Source organism: Sinohyriopsis cumingii, unplaced genomic scaffold, assembly GCF_028554795.1.
Source record: "Sinohyriopsis cumingii isolate HCF-2022 unplaced genomic scaffold, ASM2855479v2 utg000622l, whole genome shotgun sequence".
Classification (NCBI taxonomy): Eukaryota; Metazoa; Mollusca; class Bivalvia; order Unionida; family Unionidae; genus Sinohyriopsis; species Sinohyriopsis cumingii.
This window is the reverse complement of record NW_028315918.1, coordinates 4,943,191-4,960,813: the sequence shown is the minus strand read 5'-3', so window position 1 is coordinate 4,960,813 and position 17,623 is coordinate 4,943,191. Positions and strand designations below refer to the sequence as shown.

General features: G+C 35.2%; 2 protein-coding genes across 2 annotated transcripts in view; both read right to left on the bottom strand.

Moving 5' to 3' along the window:
* Nucleotides 1–17,623, bottom strand: part of LOC149773709 (baculoviral IAP repeat-containing protein 7-like) — a 118,539-nt gene that overhangs the window by 68,491 nt on the left and 32,425 nt on the right. The gene's annotated exons all lie outside the window — the stretch shown is intronic.
* Nucleotides 8,829–17,623, bottom strand: part of LOC149773710 (uncharacterized) — a 34,023-nt gene continuing 25,228 nt past the window's right edge. The window contains exon 3 of the mRNA XM_089946171.1: nt 8,829–17,554. Coding sequence (XP_089802297.1) covers nt 16,038–17,554 — 1,517 coding nt within the window. The 3' untranslated portion in view covers nt 8,829–16,037. The remainder of the gene's footprint in view (nt 17,555–17,623) is intronic.

Sequence of the window (17,623 nt, the reverse complement as noted above, 5' to 3'; positions counted from 1 at the left end):
GTTCTTTTTGCTCTCGTGCTATTCTCTTCTGTTCTTGTTTCTCTTGTTTTTTTAGTTCTCGTGCTATTCCCTGCTGTTCTTGTTTCTCTTGTCTTTTTAGTTCTTTTTGCTCTTGTGTGAATTGTTTTTGTTCTTCGGTATAACTTTCCATCCCGCTAATATAAAATGGATAGCCAACATCTGCCTTATCTATGATATATTTATCCGTAGCTATTTTGTACAACCAGTCGCCCCAATCCTTTTTTTCCACATTTTTGGCATACTCTGGTTTTAAATATTGATCTCGTCGATGAAAACTTTCGGCAGCAAACCTGCCAAACAGACCACTACTATAGGCATCTGTCGGCCTTAAACCCTCGATTTCTTCTATGCCCGCGGGAGTAAATCTTGATTCGAGATCAACCATTTTTTGCCTGGCAGGTCCGGTTTGCTCTAGCAGCACTTGAATAAGACTTCTTTTTTTCTTCTTCGGGGCACCTAATAGCAGTTAAAACCTTTTCAGTGGCCGCAGTAACAGGCTTAAATAATTCCTTTGCTTCAGTTGAGTATTCAACTTGTGCTTGTTGTTGTAATTGCACATCCTTTTTAAACTTTTCCTTCACCGGGATATATTTTTTAAGTGCTTCTGCTCGCTCCCTAGACAACCTGGCTGTGTAAGATTCTGAGTGTACCATTATTTGGTATAAGTAATTTTTAATTTATATCCTCGAGTCGGGTTAGATACAATTTTCAGCTAGAGAGCAGCAGAGGGGGCAACGACAACAACGCGCAGCAGCAACGGCGACAATGATGACTTCGTCATCGCGTTTACAACAAAGCACCCTCGCGGTTTTATTTCGGCGTTGGTGACGAAGTCACTGAAGTTGTAGGCAGCGCCCCTTCTGGAGGAAACGACAACAGCGCGCGGCGACAATTACGCAAACAATGAAGCGTGGGTTTTATAAAGGGCTTATTTCGGCGTGTGGAGGCTTCTAAAAGTTGTGGGATTCGCCCCCTCTGCTGCTTTCTGATCACAACACAAAGACTTTCTCATTCACATCCTTTACTTCAAACAATAAATATCAGCAACGCCAACATTCAATTCACACAATCAGTACGAAACCTAGGTGTTACTCTGGACAGTACTCTCACATTGCACAAACATGTCATGAACATATGCAAGGCTGCATATCTTGAGCTGAGACACATCAGCTCAGTTCGCAGATATCTTTCAGTTGATGCCACTAAAACACTTGTGTGTTCATTAGTACTTTCAAGACTTGACTATTGTAACTCATTTATGTCTGGTTCATCTCAATATCTACTCCAGAAACATCAAAAAGTTAAAAACACAGCTGCTCGGATCATACTTAGAGTACCACGATCAGAGCACACCTCCCCGCTGCTCTGTACCCTACACTGGCTATCCATTTGATCCACAATCAAACACAACATTTGTTCTCTGTGCTACATTTCACTGTCGGACTTTAGTCCAACATACCTATCTGACCTCACCCATGTGTGCACACCAGCAAGATACTTACGCACCTCTTCTGACAATCGTATACTCATTATTCCCACTATGAAAACAAAGTCATTATGGACAGCGTTCTTTTGCATACCAGGGCCCAGCAACGTGGAATGAATTGCCCACTGAATTTAGACAAAGACACAATGATCACATTCAAGAGGGCTCTCAAAACTCACTTATTTCAACTGCAAGAACAAACTTAAAAACCTAATAATGTTTCCTACCTTAAATATCCTCAGCATGGTTTTTATTTTTTAATGTTTTTCTAATTTCATGTTGTTTGTTTTTGTAATAATATTATTATATTTCTTATCTTATAGGTGTTGTCTAATGTTGTTAAGCGCTTAGAGCTTCTAAAGATTAGGCGCTATACAAAGTCCTCATTATTAGTATTATTACATTATATATATATATATATATATATATATATATATATATATATATATATATATATATATATATATATATATATATATATATATATATATATATATATATATATATATTTGACGGGAAACTCGATAATTTATTTAAGGTGATACGCGAACCAGTAGCCCAGCATATTCTATAAGTTATATTACCAGCGATTTTAAATAATCCCAAAAGTAGTCTAATGTATGAACGATATCTTTAACACACACACACACACACACACACACACACACACTATAATGGTATGGTATTGTGCGCGATGGGTCCAAGTCGGAAATAACACAATTCAAATAATACTGTACCCCAATAATTAATGTAGCCTGTTCACCCTGCAAATTATTCATGCGCTTTTCTAAATGAAATTGTATATAGTTGGGTACAATAAGCTAGAATTGTAAATACTCTTTTTATACCACATAATTTTGCATCAGTGCATTTACCTTACGATTAGTTTTAAGTTACACGTAGAAATAATCCTATTTCAAATTTATCGTTAATGGGCATATATGCTACTTCTAAAACTTTAAACTCTTACTTTCGAGTCAGTGCTTGTAAAAATTCGAAGTTGCTGTACATGCCATGACTTTTTTCTTCCCATGAAATCCACAGAATATGTATATGATGTTGATGTCATATATATATATATATATATATATATATATATATATATATATATATATATATATATATATATATATATATATATCACGCAGATATCATTAAGTTATAAACAAACACAGTTCATCAATCGACAAAGATTTCTTTAAATCTGCACAGAAATAGTTACCGTTCTCTAATCATAGCTATGGCATGCATTTCACATGGGTTATTGACTTATCTAGATTTCATATTCGATATGATTGTGATCAGATTCCTAATGGCCAAAACTGTGTTATTTATGTTGCAATCTAGAAATCGGTATTTTTAACATTCTGTTTTTGTTGTTGTTGGCTTTGATAAAAAAAAATCATGTGTTTTAACACTAGTATTTATACAGAGAGTTGGAAAGACCAAGTATGTCCGTCATGTGCCGATGTTATCACTAGTTTATACAGAGACAGTTGAAACCAAATTGAGGGGGGTAACTCCTTATTTTAATGGTATAAACAAGGAAAGAATTGGGCAGACAAATTTGCCCATTTCATGAACTGGGCAATTTGACAGATTGACTTCATCACTTGACTGAGCTGAATTGGTTAAAAACTTTGCTGAGGAAAAGGCACGCAAAGTGAGATTTTGAATTTTCTTTCTGTCTGCATTTATCCCTCAGCCAAATTTGGTTTCAGGTGTATTAGTATTGAGTGTCTGTTCAGCTGTCCATTATGCTGTTAGTTCATCACTAATGTCTATCTTTATGTTTGTTTATTCTTGTCTTAATTTTGCAAATAAAATAGTATCAAGTAGTGCTTTTTGGGGGTTGTCCAGACATTTGAGCAAAGAGATCTGTGCTCAAATGTTGAAATTTGTTTTAAATTTGTTATATTGTTTATAAATTTTGAAATTAATATTTTCCGGGGTGGGTGGGTGGGGTGGCGCCAGAATCTAACCTTGCCTAGGGCGCCAGATAGTCTGGCGCCGGCCCTGAGTACATCCATCACGTTCCGATGTATCACAAGTCCGATACCCTGCTTTCATCTCTATGTTGCGAACAAATGAAGAATGCTTTTCTTAATGAATTCCATAGAATATAGTGGATGGACCGTAAGGGTCTCAAGACAGATAGTCTTACTAAGCGCTGTTTGGGGTGGGGTAGGCAGGGGTTGGGGGTCTTTTATAAAACAACCTTCCAATCCATATGGAAGATCAAACCTTAAACATTAATTTATATCGCACATGTTTATGATTAAAGACAGGAATATTAAGACAGTTCCCTTGATCCTCTTTTTTCGTCTCCACAGTATTGACAATAAGTGTGTTTAAGTAATGTAATACTTGACTCGTGATACATATGTATGCATTCATCTCAGTCATATGAATAAATGTCCTGGCCAAATATGAATTTCCTGCCACTTTATTTCCTGTCAAAACAAAACTACTAACATATACTTCAGGTCTTTATTTAGAAACAATAAATTAATTTTGTCATCTAAAAGGAAGTATCACTTATTTGTCAGCCCATTTGGTACACTTTAGGTATTTTGCTTAGTCGTTCGTGATAGTATGTATTCCATTCTGTACACACACACACACACACACATGTGTGTGTGTGTGTGTGTGTGCGTGCGTTTTACCTTTGGTACATTTATTATATAGGTAGTACGTTGATTCCATTCGTAATGTAGGTCTAAATATCTGTATATAGTTATGTTTACTATTTGTATTGTACAGGTTAGTAAAGAAAATTGGTAGAAGGATAAAACTTTTGCTCTACCACATCTATTGTGTTCAGTCTGTGTACAAGCATATCCTGATGGAGCATGTTTAGATCCACAAACGCGATTTAGTTTCGCTTCTTTCTTGTCAATATAAATACTATGAGATGTTTGTATTTTTCAACACTGTTGAGGTTCCATTGTCCATATGCGATGAATTCAACAATATCTGGAAACACCTTACTCTGTGCAATGCGAAAATCCTAAAGCAATATGCATCAATTTATTAGTTTAGATTTTTTTCCTCCCACTCCGTGATGTACCTGTCAGTTTCGCCTTTCAGTGTAATAATTCTGTAAATAGTACGGAATATTGTGTACGCTGTTAAATGCTACCATTATGTTTTGCATGCTTGTTAATATTTTAGGTAATTTCGACTTTAACTGTATCCATTCAAACATGATCATGAATATAATTCATTTATCGTTTTCCACTGGATGGCATCTTTGCACAATTAAAATAATTTCCTGTGATGAAAATTACTGTAATAATTGCAGTTCAAAAGCACAAAGTCCTCAACAAGACAACTCTAATAACACATTTTATTTACAAACATTAACACGACTTCCTCATTTGCTGCTGCCTTTGTAAAATTAATATATCGGATTCTTATACAGCTTGCATTCAGGACAGATAGAAACAATCCCAAATTTGAAAGTAAAAATTCCAGTCTAGAATCTAACACTATTTGTCACGCTGTAGACTGGAATACGACTGGCAATAAGTGGAGTGACTATAACTGACATTTGAATACGATTTGAATATTTCAGCAGCTCTAGCATCGGAAAATGTTTTTTTCATGAAAGTTTGAAATGGAATTATTGACATAGTCAAGTTCAACTTATCAAGTCTTGGTTATTTCAAGAAACTAAAAACGGATGATTGTGATAGCTTATTTGAAATTATTTTGCATGAAGTTGGGCATGCAGTAGTGTTTCAAGGTAAGACTGCGACTTGTTGAAGAAAGACAGAAAGACATAAAGAAAGATCTTGTTGAAATAAATGACTAACAATATGGGTGGTAAAGAAATAACTTTGAAATAAAGAAGAAAAAATGAAACAAAAAGGAACAAAAAAGGCACACAAAAAACAACAACAAAAAATAACGATCAACACGCTAATATTTATATAAAATCTTGATAGTAAAAATGTTCCAAATTGCTATGTAAGACAACTTCAGATCAATACTAGCAACAAGCACTATAGAAAACACAACAAAAACGTCCCATTGAAAGAACTGTTGTAAGTCTGGAACTTAATTGAACGAATTATTGCAATATTAGAGAAACTATTGAGAAAATTAAATTTAAGATTTTAGAAAATTACTATTAGGTAAGAGACTAAAACAAATATTCTCAAGAGAAGGGTGTAGCAATTGCAATTTTAGCTATAGCGATAGGAGTGATTATATTAATACTTGGTATGATCATTACAAACTTTTTATATGTTTATTTGTTGGAGGATGAACACGTAACGTTAGGTATGTTTATTAGTTTGTTTGGGTATTATTGAATTATCGAATTTGGTGAATGTGGTTGACGCCTTTCTTCGAAGAACACTGTTGGTGAATAATACTGTTTAGAACGAAATCTATAGCACCTGCAGCTATTAGACTCGCTACAAATGAGTCTTAATTTATGACTTGTTGTCTGTGATGTTTTTAAGTCCTCACATGTCGTCAGCACCTTCGAGCAGTGGATCGTATTTAGGGATCTGACTGTAGGACTGTCGTCGCATGATGCGGTATGTTATGGAGGAACATCAGGATCAAAGTACTTCTTCTGTACATAAATATGCTAATTTTGTCTTAAACTTTTGTCCTCTACAATTTCTGGCACTGCCAGAGTTTGTTTATAAGTTTATATAGTTTACTCAGCAATCGATGCATTGAGATTGATAGTAGAATTTGAACCTAGTTTAAACGACGTTTAAATTTTTTATTTCTTTGAATTGCTACTGCAGAAAAAGATCTTTTTTATATATAACTGTGACACATTTATACAAACGTTTCGCCATTTCTGTTATCTCATCTCATAAAATGTACAGATGAAATAATTTTTTATCGTATATACTACAAATGAACAGACTGCGTAATAAATGCTTTAGTAGCATCTTTAATGCGATGTTGTATGTTTTCCCGAAATGAATCTATAATCAGTCTTCGATGAAATTTGATAAATGTCAAGGATCGAAATAGAGCGTTCCATTTACATTCCACTACTAACAAAATTCGATTCATATTGACTGTTAAACGTATTGCACACGCAGTCAATAATTTTCTAAGGAAGGTACTTTACATATGAAATCTACAAACATGTTTGACTAAATCTGGAAATATGTTGCGTGTTAAAGTAAGGAATACCACAACCGGAGTAATACCATCCATGAAGCCAAATTTAGTTTTTCCAAAATGTCACGCAATGCAATGCTCTCTATTTGCTCATATATTGATCGTTATCAAGTCGTAACGGGTACTGCTAACAAATGTTTTGAACTTTGCTTGTAATATAACTGTTTCGGTAAATGTATAACCCGTTAAATATGTTGGACACATCATTAAGCATATAGTATAAATCTAGGTATAGTGTCACACTAAAATTTGGACAAGGAAAATGAACGCCACTTATTAGTGTTGAGATCTGGCTTACATTAGTTTAGTTATCTTATTAAAGCTTGACAGTTAAAGAAATAGAACGTATACGTCGTTGTCAAGAAGCGTTCTCAAGACGTATACGTCGTTGTCAAGAAGCGTTCTCAAGACGTATACGTAGTTGTCAAGAAGCGTTCTCAAGACGTATACGTTGTTGTCAAGAAGCGTTCTCAAGACGTATACGTCGTTGTCAAGAAGCGTTCTCAAGACGTATACTTCGTTGTCAAGAAGCGTTCTCAAGACGTATACGTCATTGTCAAGAAGCGTTCTCAAGACGTATACGTCGCTGTCAAACGATATATGTCGTTGTCAAGGTTCCGTCATGATGTAATGACATCATGAAACTTTACAATGTGATGACATTAAGTTTGCCTGAAATGTCAATGCGGGTCATAAAAGAAAATTAAGTTATGGGAACAATTGCAAAGGCATATTTTTCCATATGTATTTTTCAATAAAACTTTCTTAAGATAACTAGTACATGGTAGCAGTAATTTATATTATACTCTGATATGGGTATTATATCATCATCTGTCTATTTCATTCTTCCCGTAGCAACTGACAAGTTCATCCGCTTAAACAACTCGTCAGTCCAAAAAGAAGAACATTACCTAAAATTATTCGAAATATATCTCGGCCATTTCCGTCAAGTCGAGGAATAAACGCGGGTGAAGTTGTAGGAATACATATACAGTTGGTGGGTTCATTGGTTGCGATAGAAAAAGCCCAAAATATTCTGACTGTAACTGTGTCCCTTTATGACGCCATCTTGTGCAGTATAACCTAAAGTAGTTTCAAAGATAACGAATTATACCTCGGGATTTTTCCTCGACCGACCTCATGGACAAGGCTGAGGATTTTCCGATTTGCCTATATATTTAACAAACATAGGATTGCACGTCATGACTTTTGCTGACAAATGTTCTTGAGCTCGCATACAACTATTATGATGGCGTTAGTGGTTGATGTGAGATATCTTCCCCACTCCTTAAGGGTTTGATTATTGTAATCTAAGAGATGATCAACACGTTATTATTGTTCAGTAAACAATAAAATAAAATATGAATTAAGGGATGGAATACCAGAGAACTGAGCAGAGATATAGAATAGAATAACACGAGCCATCATATGTAAACAACAACTAATAAATTACATATACAAAATGACTTTTAAATGGTTCGCTTTCTCTCAGAAATGAAATTTCAAAATTATGAGAAATTTGTTGAGCCGTTCTGTTATTGATAAAACAAATTTCATCATATAATCGAGTGACAGGTCGAATTCAGATTGCCAACATGACATCACCACCAGGTGCTTCCGGTCCTTCACAAATCACTGCTGGTGATTGGTCAACGTTTCCCTATCCCCCCCCCCTCTTCGGGTCATCCAATCTTTGCTGCGGACGGCGCTCTCTTTCAAGTGTGGAACTATTTTGATGTTTCCTCCATATAAAAATATTTTATCCAACCTAAATACATGTCAAGATTTTCTTCTCCTGAGATCAACAAATGTTCCCACCCATTTCGTCAAATGTCGTTTATCGAAATTCAGCAGACTAAGCCATTATCATTTGCCTAATGCACAAATCAATGCCATATTAACTGAGTACCATGACATAATTAGCCCTCTCTGGTGACATCATTGTCCCGCTACGCATTACATTTACCAGTTGACTTATCAGCTGACACAAGGTCTACGCCGTGATTCATTTGATAGAATTCACAACTTAATTGCACACAAACTAATGGACTTAACTCCTCTTCTAAGTTATTTTGCTAGTTAGCGATTCACTGATATACATTTCCAGACATAGGGAAAAAATCAATCCTCAGCATAAATGACACAAATCATTTAAGAAAAATAATTTACATATTTACCCAATTTATTTCAAAAGAAATGCATGAAATAATACTACATGACTTATTTTACATACAAATAAATAAATCAAATTTCATTCATATAACGAAGTATTGTATGAGATTCTTTCACAGATGAATCATAAAACATACACTATTATTTCTGAACTCAATGCAAAAATGTAAGCATGAATTTAAAATGAATAAATTCGACAATAATTACAAACTTATATCAGTGAACACATCATATGAAATCGAAACAAAAATTGTGCTTTCCCCAGCTGTAGCTCACTTATCATCAGAGAATTCCTTCCGTCCGTATTAATTTTCATGGGGTCCCCAGACTTTCCCCCTTGGCTGAAAAATTTGGACTGATTAGTTCCATGAGGAAAACTATTTAAAACCACTGAATTCCAGCAGGGAACACAACTCCTCGTTTAACTTAGAAAATCAGGATTACTACGTTACCCGCAAAAAATCAATCCCCTCGAAATCAGAATAGGTCCCTATAGACCGCCTTTATGGTATAACGGTACCAATTGCGCAAGTCCAGGTGGGCGGAGCTTAAGGTGTATGGAACATTGTATTCAGAATTAAAGAACAACACTAGCTGTGATTGGTGCATTATGTAAGAGTTGTACTTTCTGTTTGGCTTAAAAAAATGTTGAGCCTCTTGGCAACATGTGAGTTTGTGTTAATTTCTATCTAGATCATATTTTGTATTTTTTATGATTTTTTTAAAATATGGTACACATGGCTGAAAATGTGCTTGTTGTGACTAGATAACTCTTACCCCTGTCTAGTTCCAGTAGAGTTATCTCTCTTAAATGCAATGGAGTACCTGGTTATGTCATTGTCAAATTGACAATCTAGCATTGTTCTATATGACAGTGTGTGACATGCATGCCCAAGTAGGACAGAAAGTATATTTATTTCACAAAACATTAGCATTGAGGTATATGGAAAAACAATTGGTACCGTGATACCTAAAGGAAAGAATAGCCTCACAGTGTATCCATAGAAACGCATACATGTGGGTGGCATTTATGAACTATACTAGTTTGATGTAGGAAAACAAATGTGTACTGAACAGTTTTGGTCAAATATTGAAAGTTCTTTAAGAATAAAATGTATGAAATCTTCAGAAAATAGCACAAGTTGGCTTTGGATGGGGACTTTTGATAACTATAGCTATGATAGATATAGGCTTGTGTTACCTGATGCCTTTATGTATGTGCTGTTACCTCCTAGATTGGAATGCATGCAACAAAATAAGTTATGTAAACATAATATAATTGATTTTGGCCAAATATTGGCTATTTTACCTGCAAAAGATGAAAAATCATGTGTACAAAAACAGCTATCTTGTTCTTGTAAGGCATGCCATAAACCAGGATAGAGAACACTCTAAGTACACTTGTAGATAGATCACTTGTACCATGTGGGATGTTCTGGCATGAGTAATTTTTAGGTAATTTATTAAGGATATGGTATTTCTTCCCACTTTGATTTGAATTGTCCTGCTCTAATTGTCCTTTTTTTTTTACACTTTCCTGCTTTGAAATTGTTCATGTAGTTAGTTCAGTTCTCTTGCATTCCCTTTTGTTGAAGTAGCAGTGAATACCAACAAACAAGAACAGTTTCCTTAAGTCAGCATTTCCCATTGGCACTTGTATAAGCCCAATTATAATCTACTATTGACTTTCAATTAATCCTATTTCTTTGTGTCAAGCTGCTCTTGTGGAATTTCCATGTTTGGTCCAACATTACAGAATGATAACCATTTTAGTCACACAGTGCGTATTCATTCCATTCAAATCCACACTGTTCTTGAAACTTTGCATCTCATCGCAAGAATCCAAATTGGCATAAGATGATATCTGCATGGTTATGGAAGGCTGCACTCTACATGCTGGCATTGTAGAAAATATGAACTATGTGATATGAAAGAGCTGTGTCATCTTAGAAATTAAAATTACATGACTCTTGAGGTCTCCACTAAATATAGGAGTCTAAATGTTAGGTTCTCACTTTATCAGTAATGTGTTTTGAGATAATTTAATTGCAATGAAGTTAATACAGGTTGTTGATGAACTCATCTATATTACATGGATACTGTATTAGAGGTTACCACACCTTATGTATATCATTCAGTTATCTCCCTTACACCAGTCATAACATTTTAAGGAAATAAAATCTCACATTTTCAGTAACTGGTTATGAAAATAAAGAGAAGATTTGTGAAGTATTATATTAGCCCTCTATCTTGATGCAAATGTAAGTAGAAGCAATTTAATAATTTCTGACAGTAAAGTTTACAAGTTTGAAAACTGATAAGGTATCTTCTGTTTGGATCTGAGATAAGTTTCTCTCTATCTTATGCCAATTATTATTAAATTCTTATGTAGAAGAAATATACTTTATATGTATCTATATTATCTAAATTATTCACCCTTTCATATTAGATGGAAATGAACACAACTTCACTTGAAATTTGGGTACCTGTAAGGGATGTTATAGCACAGTTGCCGTTGGGCTGTCCTTGGACCTGTTGGGCCCTGCCCCATATATTTGTCCAAGGTAAGGTCATCAAACTTTCACTTCTCATTTTCAGCATTGCTGATTTTGCCTCCTTTAATTCCTTTATCATAAGCTACCTCTCCCTTTTAGATAAACACTTTCCTCCTGTTTTTAACTCCATTTGATGTGCTATACTTAGTGTTTATATTTGGCATTTTTCTGTATTTTATTCCCCTAAGTTCACCCCCCAATCCAACATAACCACTTAGAGGCTGTGATTTACTATATTTGGTGACTGATTGGCTTATTGAAACAATTTTGTTCACATTACAAAGGAGGAAAGCTTACTATTTGTGTTACAAAGAGGATGGGTAGGTGGACCTTTGTGTGAGGACTGGTGGTTAGTGACTTCTTGTATCTGCAGATAGTGTAATGTGGTCAAAGCTTATACTTTATAATAAGATTGGGTCATGTCCACCTGTCTCTGATGTTAAGTTCTGCACCTACCAAACAAATATAAATTCCTTTCTTTTAGGTGAATTGTACATTTTGAAATAGGACAGGTACATACTATTTGGTACATTGACCTTTGACCTAGTTATTACATAATATGACATAATGTGATTTATCCCATATCACCTATGTGAAGTTCAATAAGTGCTGATAGGAATAAGATACAAGTCATAGTTGAAAGAATTCATTTTATTTCAAAAGATGATTTTGATGGTGAAGCAAAAGTATGAAAACAATAGTTCAAACAGCTCAATGACATTTCTATACACATTCATATAAGACATAGGTTAGTACCTCATCAAATTGTTTTTCACGAGTGAGACTAAGTATATTTGTTACTTATACAGTCCCGAACTATTTCACAGATTATTGGAAAAATTAAGGTTTGCTATAGGTATAACGGTACCAATTGCGCAAGTCCAGGTGGGCGGAGCTTAAGGTGTATGGAACATTGTATTCAGAATTAAAGAACAACACTAGCTGTGATTGGTGCATTATGTAAGAGTTGTACTTTCTGTTTGGCTTAAAAAAATGTTGAGCCTCTTGGCAACATGTGAGTTTGTGTTAATTTCTATCTAGATCATATTTTGTATTTTTTATGATTTTTTTAAAATATGGTACACATGGCTGAAAATGTGCTTGTTGTGACTAGATAACTCTTACCCCTGTCTAGTTCCAGTAGAGTTATCTCTCTTAAATGCAATGGAGTACCTGGTTATGTCATTGTCAAATTGACAATCTAGCATTGTTCTATATGACAGTGTGTGACATGCATGCCCAAGTAGGACAGAAAGTATATTTATTTCACAAAACATTAGCATTGAGGTATATGGAAAAACAATTGGTACCGTGATACCTAAAGGAAAGAATAGCCTCACAGTGTATCCATAGAAACGCACACATGTGGGTGGCATTTATGAACTATACTAGTTTGATGTAGGAAAACAAATGTGTACTGAACAGTTTTGGTCAAATATTGAAAGTTCTTTAAGAATAAAATGTATGAAATCTTCAGAAAATAGCACAAGTTGGCTTTGGATGGGGACTTTTGATAACTATAGCTATGATAGATATAGGCTTGTGTTACCTGATGCCTTTATGTATGTGCTGTTACCTCCTAGATTGGAATGCATGCAACAAAATAAGTTATGTAAACATAATATAATTGATTTTGGCCAAATATTGGCTATTTTACCTGCAAAAGATGAAAAATCATGTGTACAAAAACAGCTATCTTGTTCTTGTAAGGCATGCATAAACCAGGATAGAGAACACTCTAAATACACTTGTAGATAGATCACTTGTACCATGTGGGATGTTCTGGCATGAGTAATTTTTAGGTAATTTATTAAGGATATGGTATTTCTTCCCACTTTGATTTGAATTGTCCTGCTCTAATTGTCCTTTTTTTTTTTACACTTTCCTGCTTTGAAATTGTTCATGTAGTTAGTTCAGTTCTCTTGCATTCCCTTTTGTTGAAGTAGCAGTGAATACCAACAAACAAGAACAGTTTCCTTAAGTCAGCATTTCCCATTGGCACTTGTATAAGCCCAATTATAATCTACTATTGACTTTCAATTAATCCTATTTCTTTGTGTCAAGCTGCTCTTGTGGAATTTCCATGTTTGGTCCAACATTACAGAATGATAACCATTTTAGTCACACAGTGCGTATTCATTCCATTCAAATCCACACTGTTCTTGAAACTTTGCATCTCATCGCAAGAATCCAAATTGGCATAAGATGATATCTGCATGGTTATGGAAGGCTGCACTCTACATGCTGGCATTGTAGAAAATATGAACTATGTGATATGAAAGAGCTGCGTCATCTTAGAAATTAAAATTACATGACTCTTGAGGTCTCCACTAAATATAGGAGTCTAAATGTTAGGTTCTCACTTTATCAGTAATGTGTTTTGAGATAATTTAATTGCAATGAAGTTAATACAGGTTGTTGATGAACTCGTCTATATTACATGGATACTGTATTAGAGGTTGCCACACCTTATGTATATCATTCAGTTATCTCCCTTACACCAGTCATAACATTTTAAGGAAATAAAATCTCACATTTTCAGTAACTGGTTATGAAAATAAAGAGAAGATTTGTGAAGTATTATATTAGCCCTCTATCTTGATGCAAATGTAAGTAGAAGCAATTTAATAATTTCTGACAGTAAAGTTTACAAGTTTGAAAACTGATAAGGTATCTTCTGTTTGGATCTGAGATAAGTTTCTCTCTATCTTATGCCAATTATTATTAAATTCTTATGTAGAAGAAATATACTTTATATGTATCTATATTATCTAAATTATTCACCCTTTCATATTAGATGGAAATGAACACAACTTCACTTGAAATTTGGGTACCTGTAAGGGATGTTATAGCACAGTTGCCATTGGGCTGTCCTTGGACCTGTTGGGCCCTGCCCCATATATTTGTCCAAGGTAAGGTCATCAAACTTTCACTTCTCATTTTCAGCATTGCTGATTTTGCCTCCTTTAATTCCTTTATCATAAGCTACCTCTCCCTTTTAGATAAACACTTTCCTCCTGTTTTTAACTCCATTTGATGTGCTATACTTAGTGTTTATATTTGGCATTTTTCTGTATTTTATTCCCCTAAGTTCACCCCCCAATCCAACATAACCACTTAGAGGCTGTGATTTACTATATTTGGTGACTGATTGGCTTATTGAAACAATTTTGTTCACATTACAAAGGAGGAAAGCTTACTATTTGTGTTACAAAGAGGATGGGTAGGTGGACCTTTGTGTGAGGACTGGTGGTTAGTGACTTCTTGTATCTGCAGATAGTGTAATGTGATCAAAGCTTATACTTTATAATAAGATTGGGTCATGTCCACCTGTCTCTGATGTTAAGTTCTGCACCTACCAAACAAATATAAATTCCTTTCTTTTAGGTGAATTGTACATTTTGAAATAGGACAGGTACATACTATTTGGTACATTGACCTTTGACCTAGTTATTACATAATATGACATAATGTGATTTATCCCATATCACCTATGTGAAGTTCAATAAGTGCTGATAGGAATAAGATACAAGTCATAGTTGAAAGAATTCATTTTATTTCAAAAGATGATTTTGATGGTGAAGCAAAAGTATGAAAACAATAGTTCAAACAGCTCAATGACATTTCTATACACATTCATATAAGACATAGGTTAGTACCTCATCAAATTGTTTTTCACAAGTGAGACTAAGTATATTTGTTACTTATACAGTCCCGAACTATTTCACAGATTATTGGAAAAATTAAGGTTTGCTATAGGTATAACGGTACCAATTGCGCAAGTCCAGGTGGGCGGAGCTTAAGGTGTATGGAACATTGTATTCAGAATTAAAGAACAACACTAGCTGTGATTGGTGCATTATGTAAGAGTTGTACTTTCTGTTTGGCTTAAAAAATGTTGAGCCTCTTGGCAACATGTGAGTTTGTGTTAATTTCTATCTAGATCATATTTTGTATTTTTTATGATTTTTTTAAAATATGGTACACATGGCTGAAAATGTGCTTGCTGTGACTAGATAACTCTTACCCCTGTCTAGTTCCAGTAGAGTTATCTCTCTTAAATGCAATGGAGTACCTGGTTATGTCATTGTCAAATTGACAATCTAGCATTGTTCTATATCACAGTGTGTGACATGCATGCCCAAGTAGGACAGAAAGTATATTTATTTCACAAAACATTAGCATTGAGGTATATGGAAAAACAATTGGTACCGTGATACCTTATTAACAACGATTCTTTAAAATATAATTTTATGACATTCATTTCAAATGGACACAACGTCCTACAATTCATCCATAGTTTATTTCATGACGGCGGACTCATGTTTATGATGTCAGGTAAGGCAAAGGCGTTAATGTTCGTAGCATCCGATTGTACATAAAAAGTAAGATCCTCTGTGTCTAGCAAGTAAAATGTATTAAAGGGAAGTTTGACAACGGTCTGCTTGATAGTATACATAGATGATGCAGATCCAGATATAAATTCAAGTGTTTGATTAGTTTCATTTTAAAGGCTATAAACAACAAACGAACGTTGTGTCAGGGTTATCTTAACATATAAATTTTAAAATACTGCACAAACATACTCAAATGAATTCGCGTCGGTTATTGTTCTGTCGAAATGAGTCGACGAATATTATAACATATTACCAGAATAATTCAAGACTGATAAATATTATAAAAATGTATTTTTCGTTGTAAATTGAGACCGAATTAGAAATGACACATTCTACAAACGTACAGTTACCGTCGTCGTCTTTGGCTTTCACATCATAATTATTGACAGTGTGATAAGTACATCTACGCGCATCGTACTTTGGTCGAAACGGTGCGACACATGAACTCGGGTTACGGATACACGTATCAATATCTTCCGCAACCCTGAGAGCTGAGAGATATGACCCTTGAATGTAACCGTAATTAAGGCGGTCACCGTAATCCCCGGCAAAGTAGATCTTGTCAACAGGTGCCTGGAGGCCGTTGAAGGTATCCAATGTATATCCAGGTGGCCAATTGGAGTAGGCTCCTCGAAACAGAGGATCCGAGTACCACCTTGGAATGGCGTATGCGACGGGTTGAGGAATTCTGCGGCCACCGTACATAACCATAAGTACAGACAGTAATTCACGTATTATCTCAGTGTCGTTCAACCTCTCTAACCGTCTCACTTCATCACCAATCACAGATACTTGCAGTATTTTGGATCCTGGAAGAGTCTTATCGATATTTTGCCATACATTGAAATAGTTCCTCTTTTCACTGGCGTATAATAAAAACTCGTGATCGTCCCAAAATTTCTCGGCAAACTGAACGTAAATGTGCATTAGAAGAGCCTGTTGAAACTGATTTATCGCCTCCTGTTTCCAAAAAGGTAGGGGTGGAGAAAAACGAACGTCATCATGTTGCAGGACACCTATACTGAAGGTCACAATAACGTAGTCAGCTGAGTAAGTCACGTTGTCTTTGGTGTGTACAACGATGCCTCCATCTTTTTGTTCAATGTCTGTAACTACCTCATTCAAACGCAGCCTTTTGTCTCCATCTTGTAAAAACTCAGTGCGCAAACTTCTTACGATATGCGAGTATCCTCGTCTATCTTTGACTGTTAAGTCGTCTGTTGTGTTGAATTCTTCATACATTTCATAAAGGTAAGCGTGCAAGCCGGATATGGCTTCAGGAACGTAAGCATATGTATAATCTATGTTAAAGAATTCAATTATATCGTCAACAGCAGATCTTGGATGCCATCCTCCCATTAATAACGCACTGCGTGTAGTAAAATCTGGTTTACTTTTGGTTCGAGCCTCTTTTGTGTAACTCTTGAAAAACTTCAAAGCTGGGTCGAAATATTTTTCATAACGTTTTTCGAATTCGTCTGTGACATTCTGTCCCTTGCTATCTCGGACAATGTAGTCCTCATAGTCTGAGGTGACGTATGAGAGATTAAATTTGTTTGCAAGAAGGTGTAATGGATTACTACCGCCACCATGAATCCATGCCGCCCCTACCTCAACAGTGGTGCCACCGATTTTAGATTCCTTCATGCGTCCCCCGACTCGGTTTGACCCCTCCAGAATGATGATATTCATATACCCTTTGTCGTGTAAAGCTTTGGCTGCAGTGATCCCAGCCATTCCTGCCCCAAGAATTAAAAATTTTGGTTCTGTAAAAATAAAATATAGTTTTTGTGGTTTGTGTAGGAAAATATTAAAGAGAAAGATACACACGGATT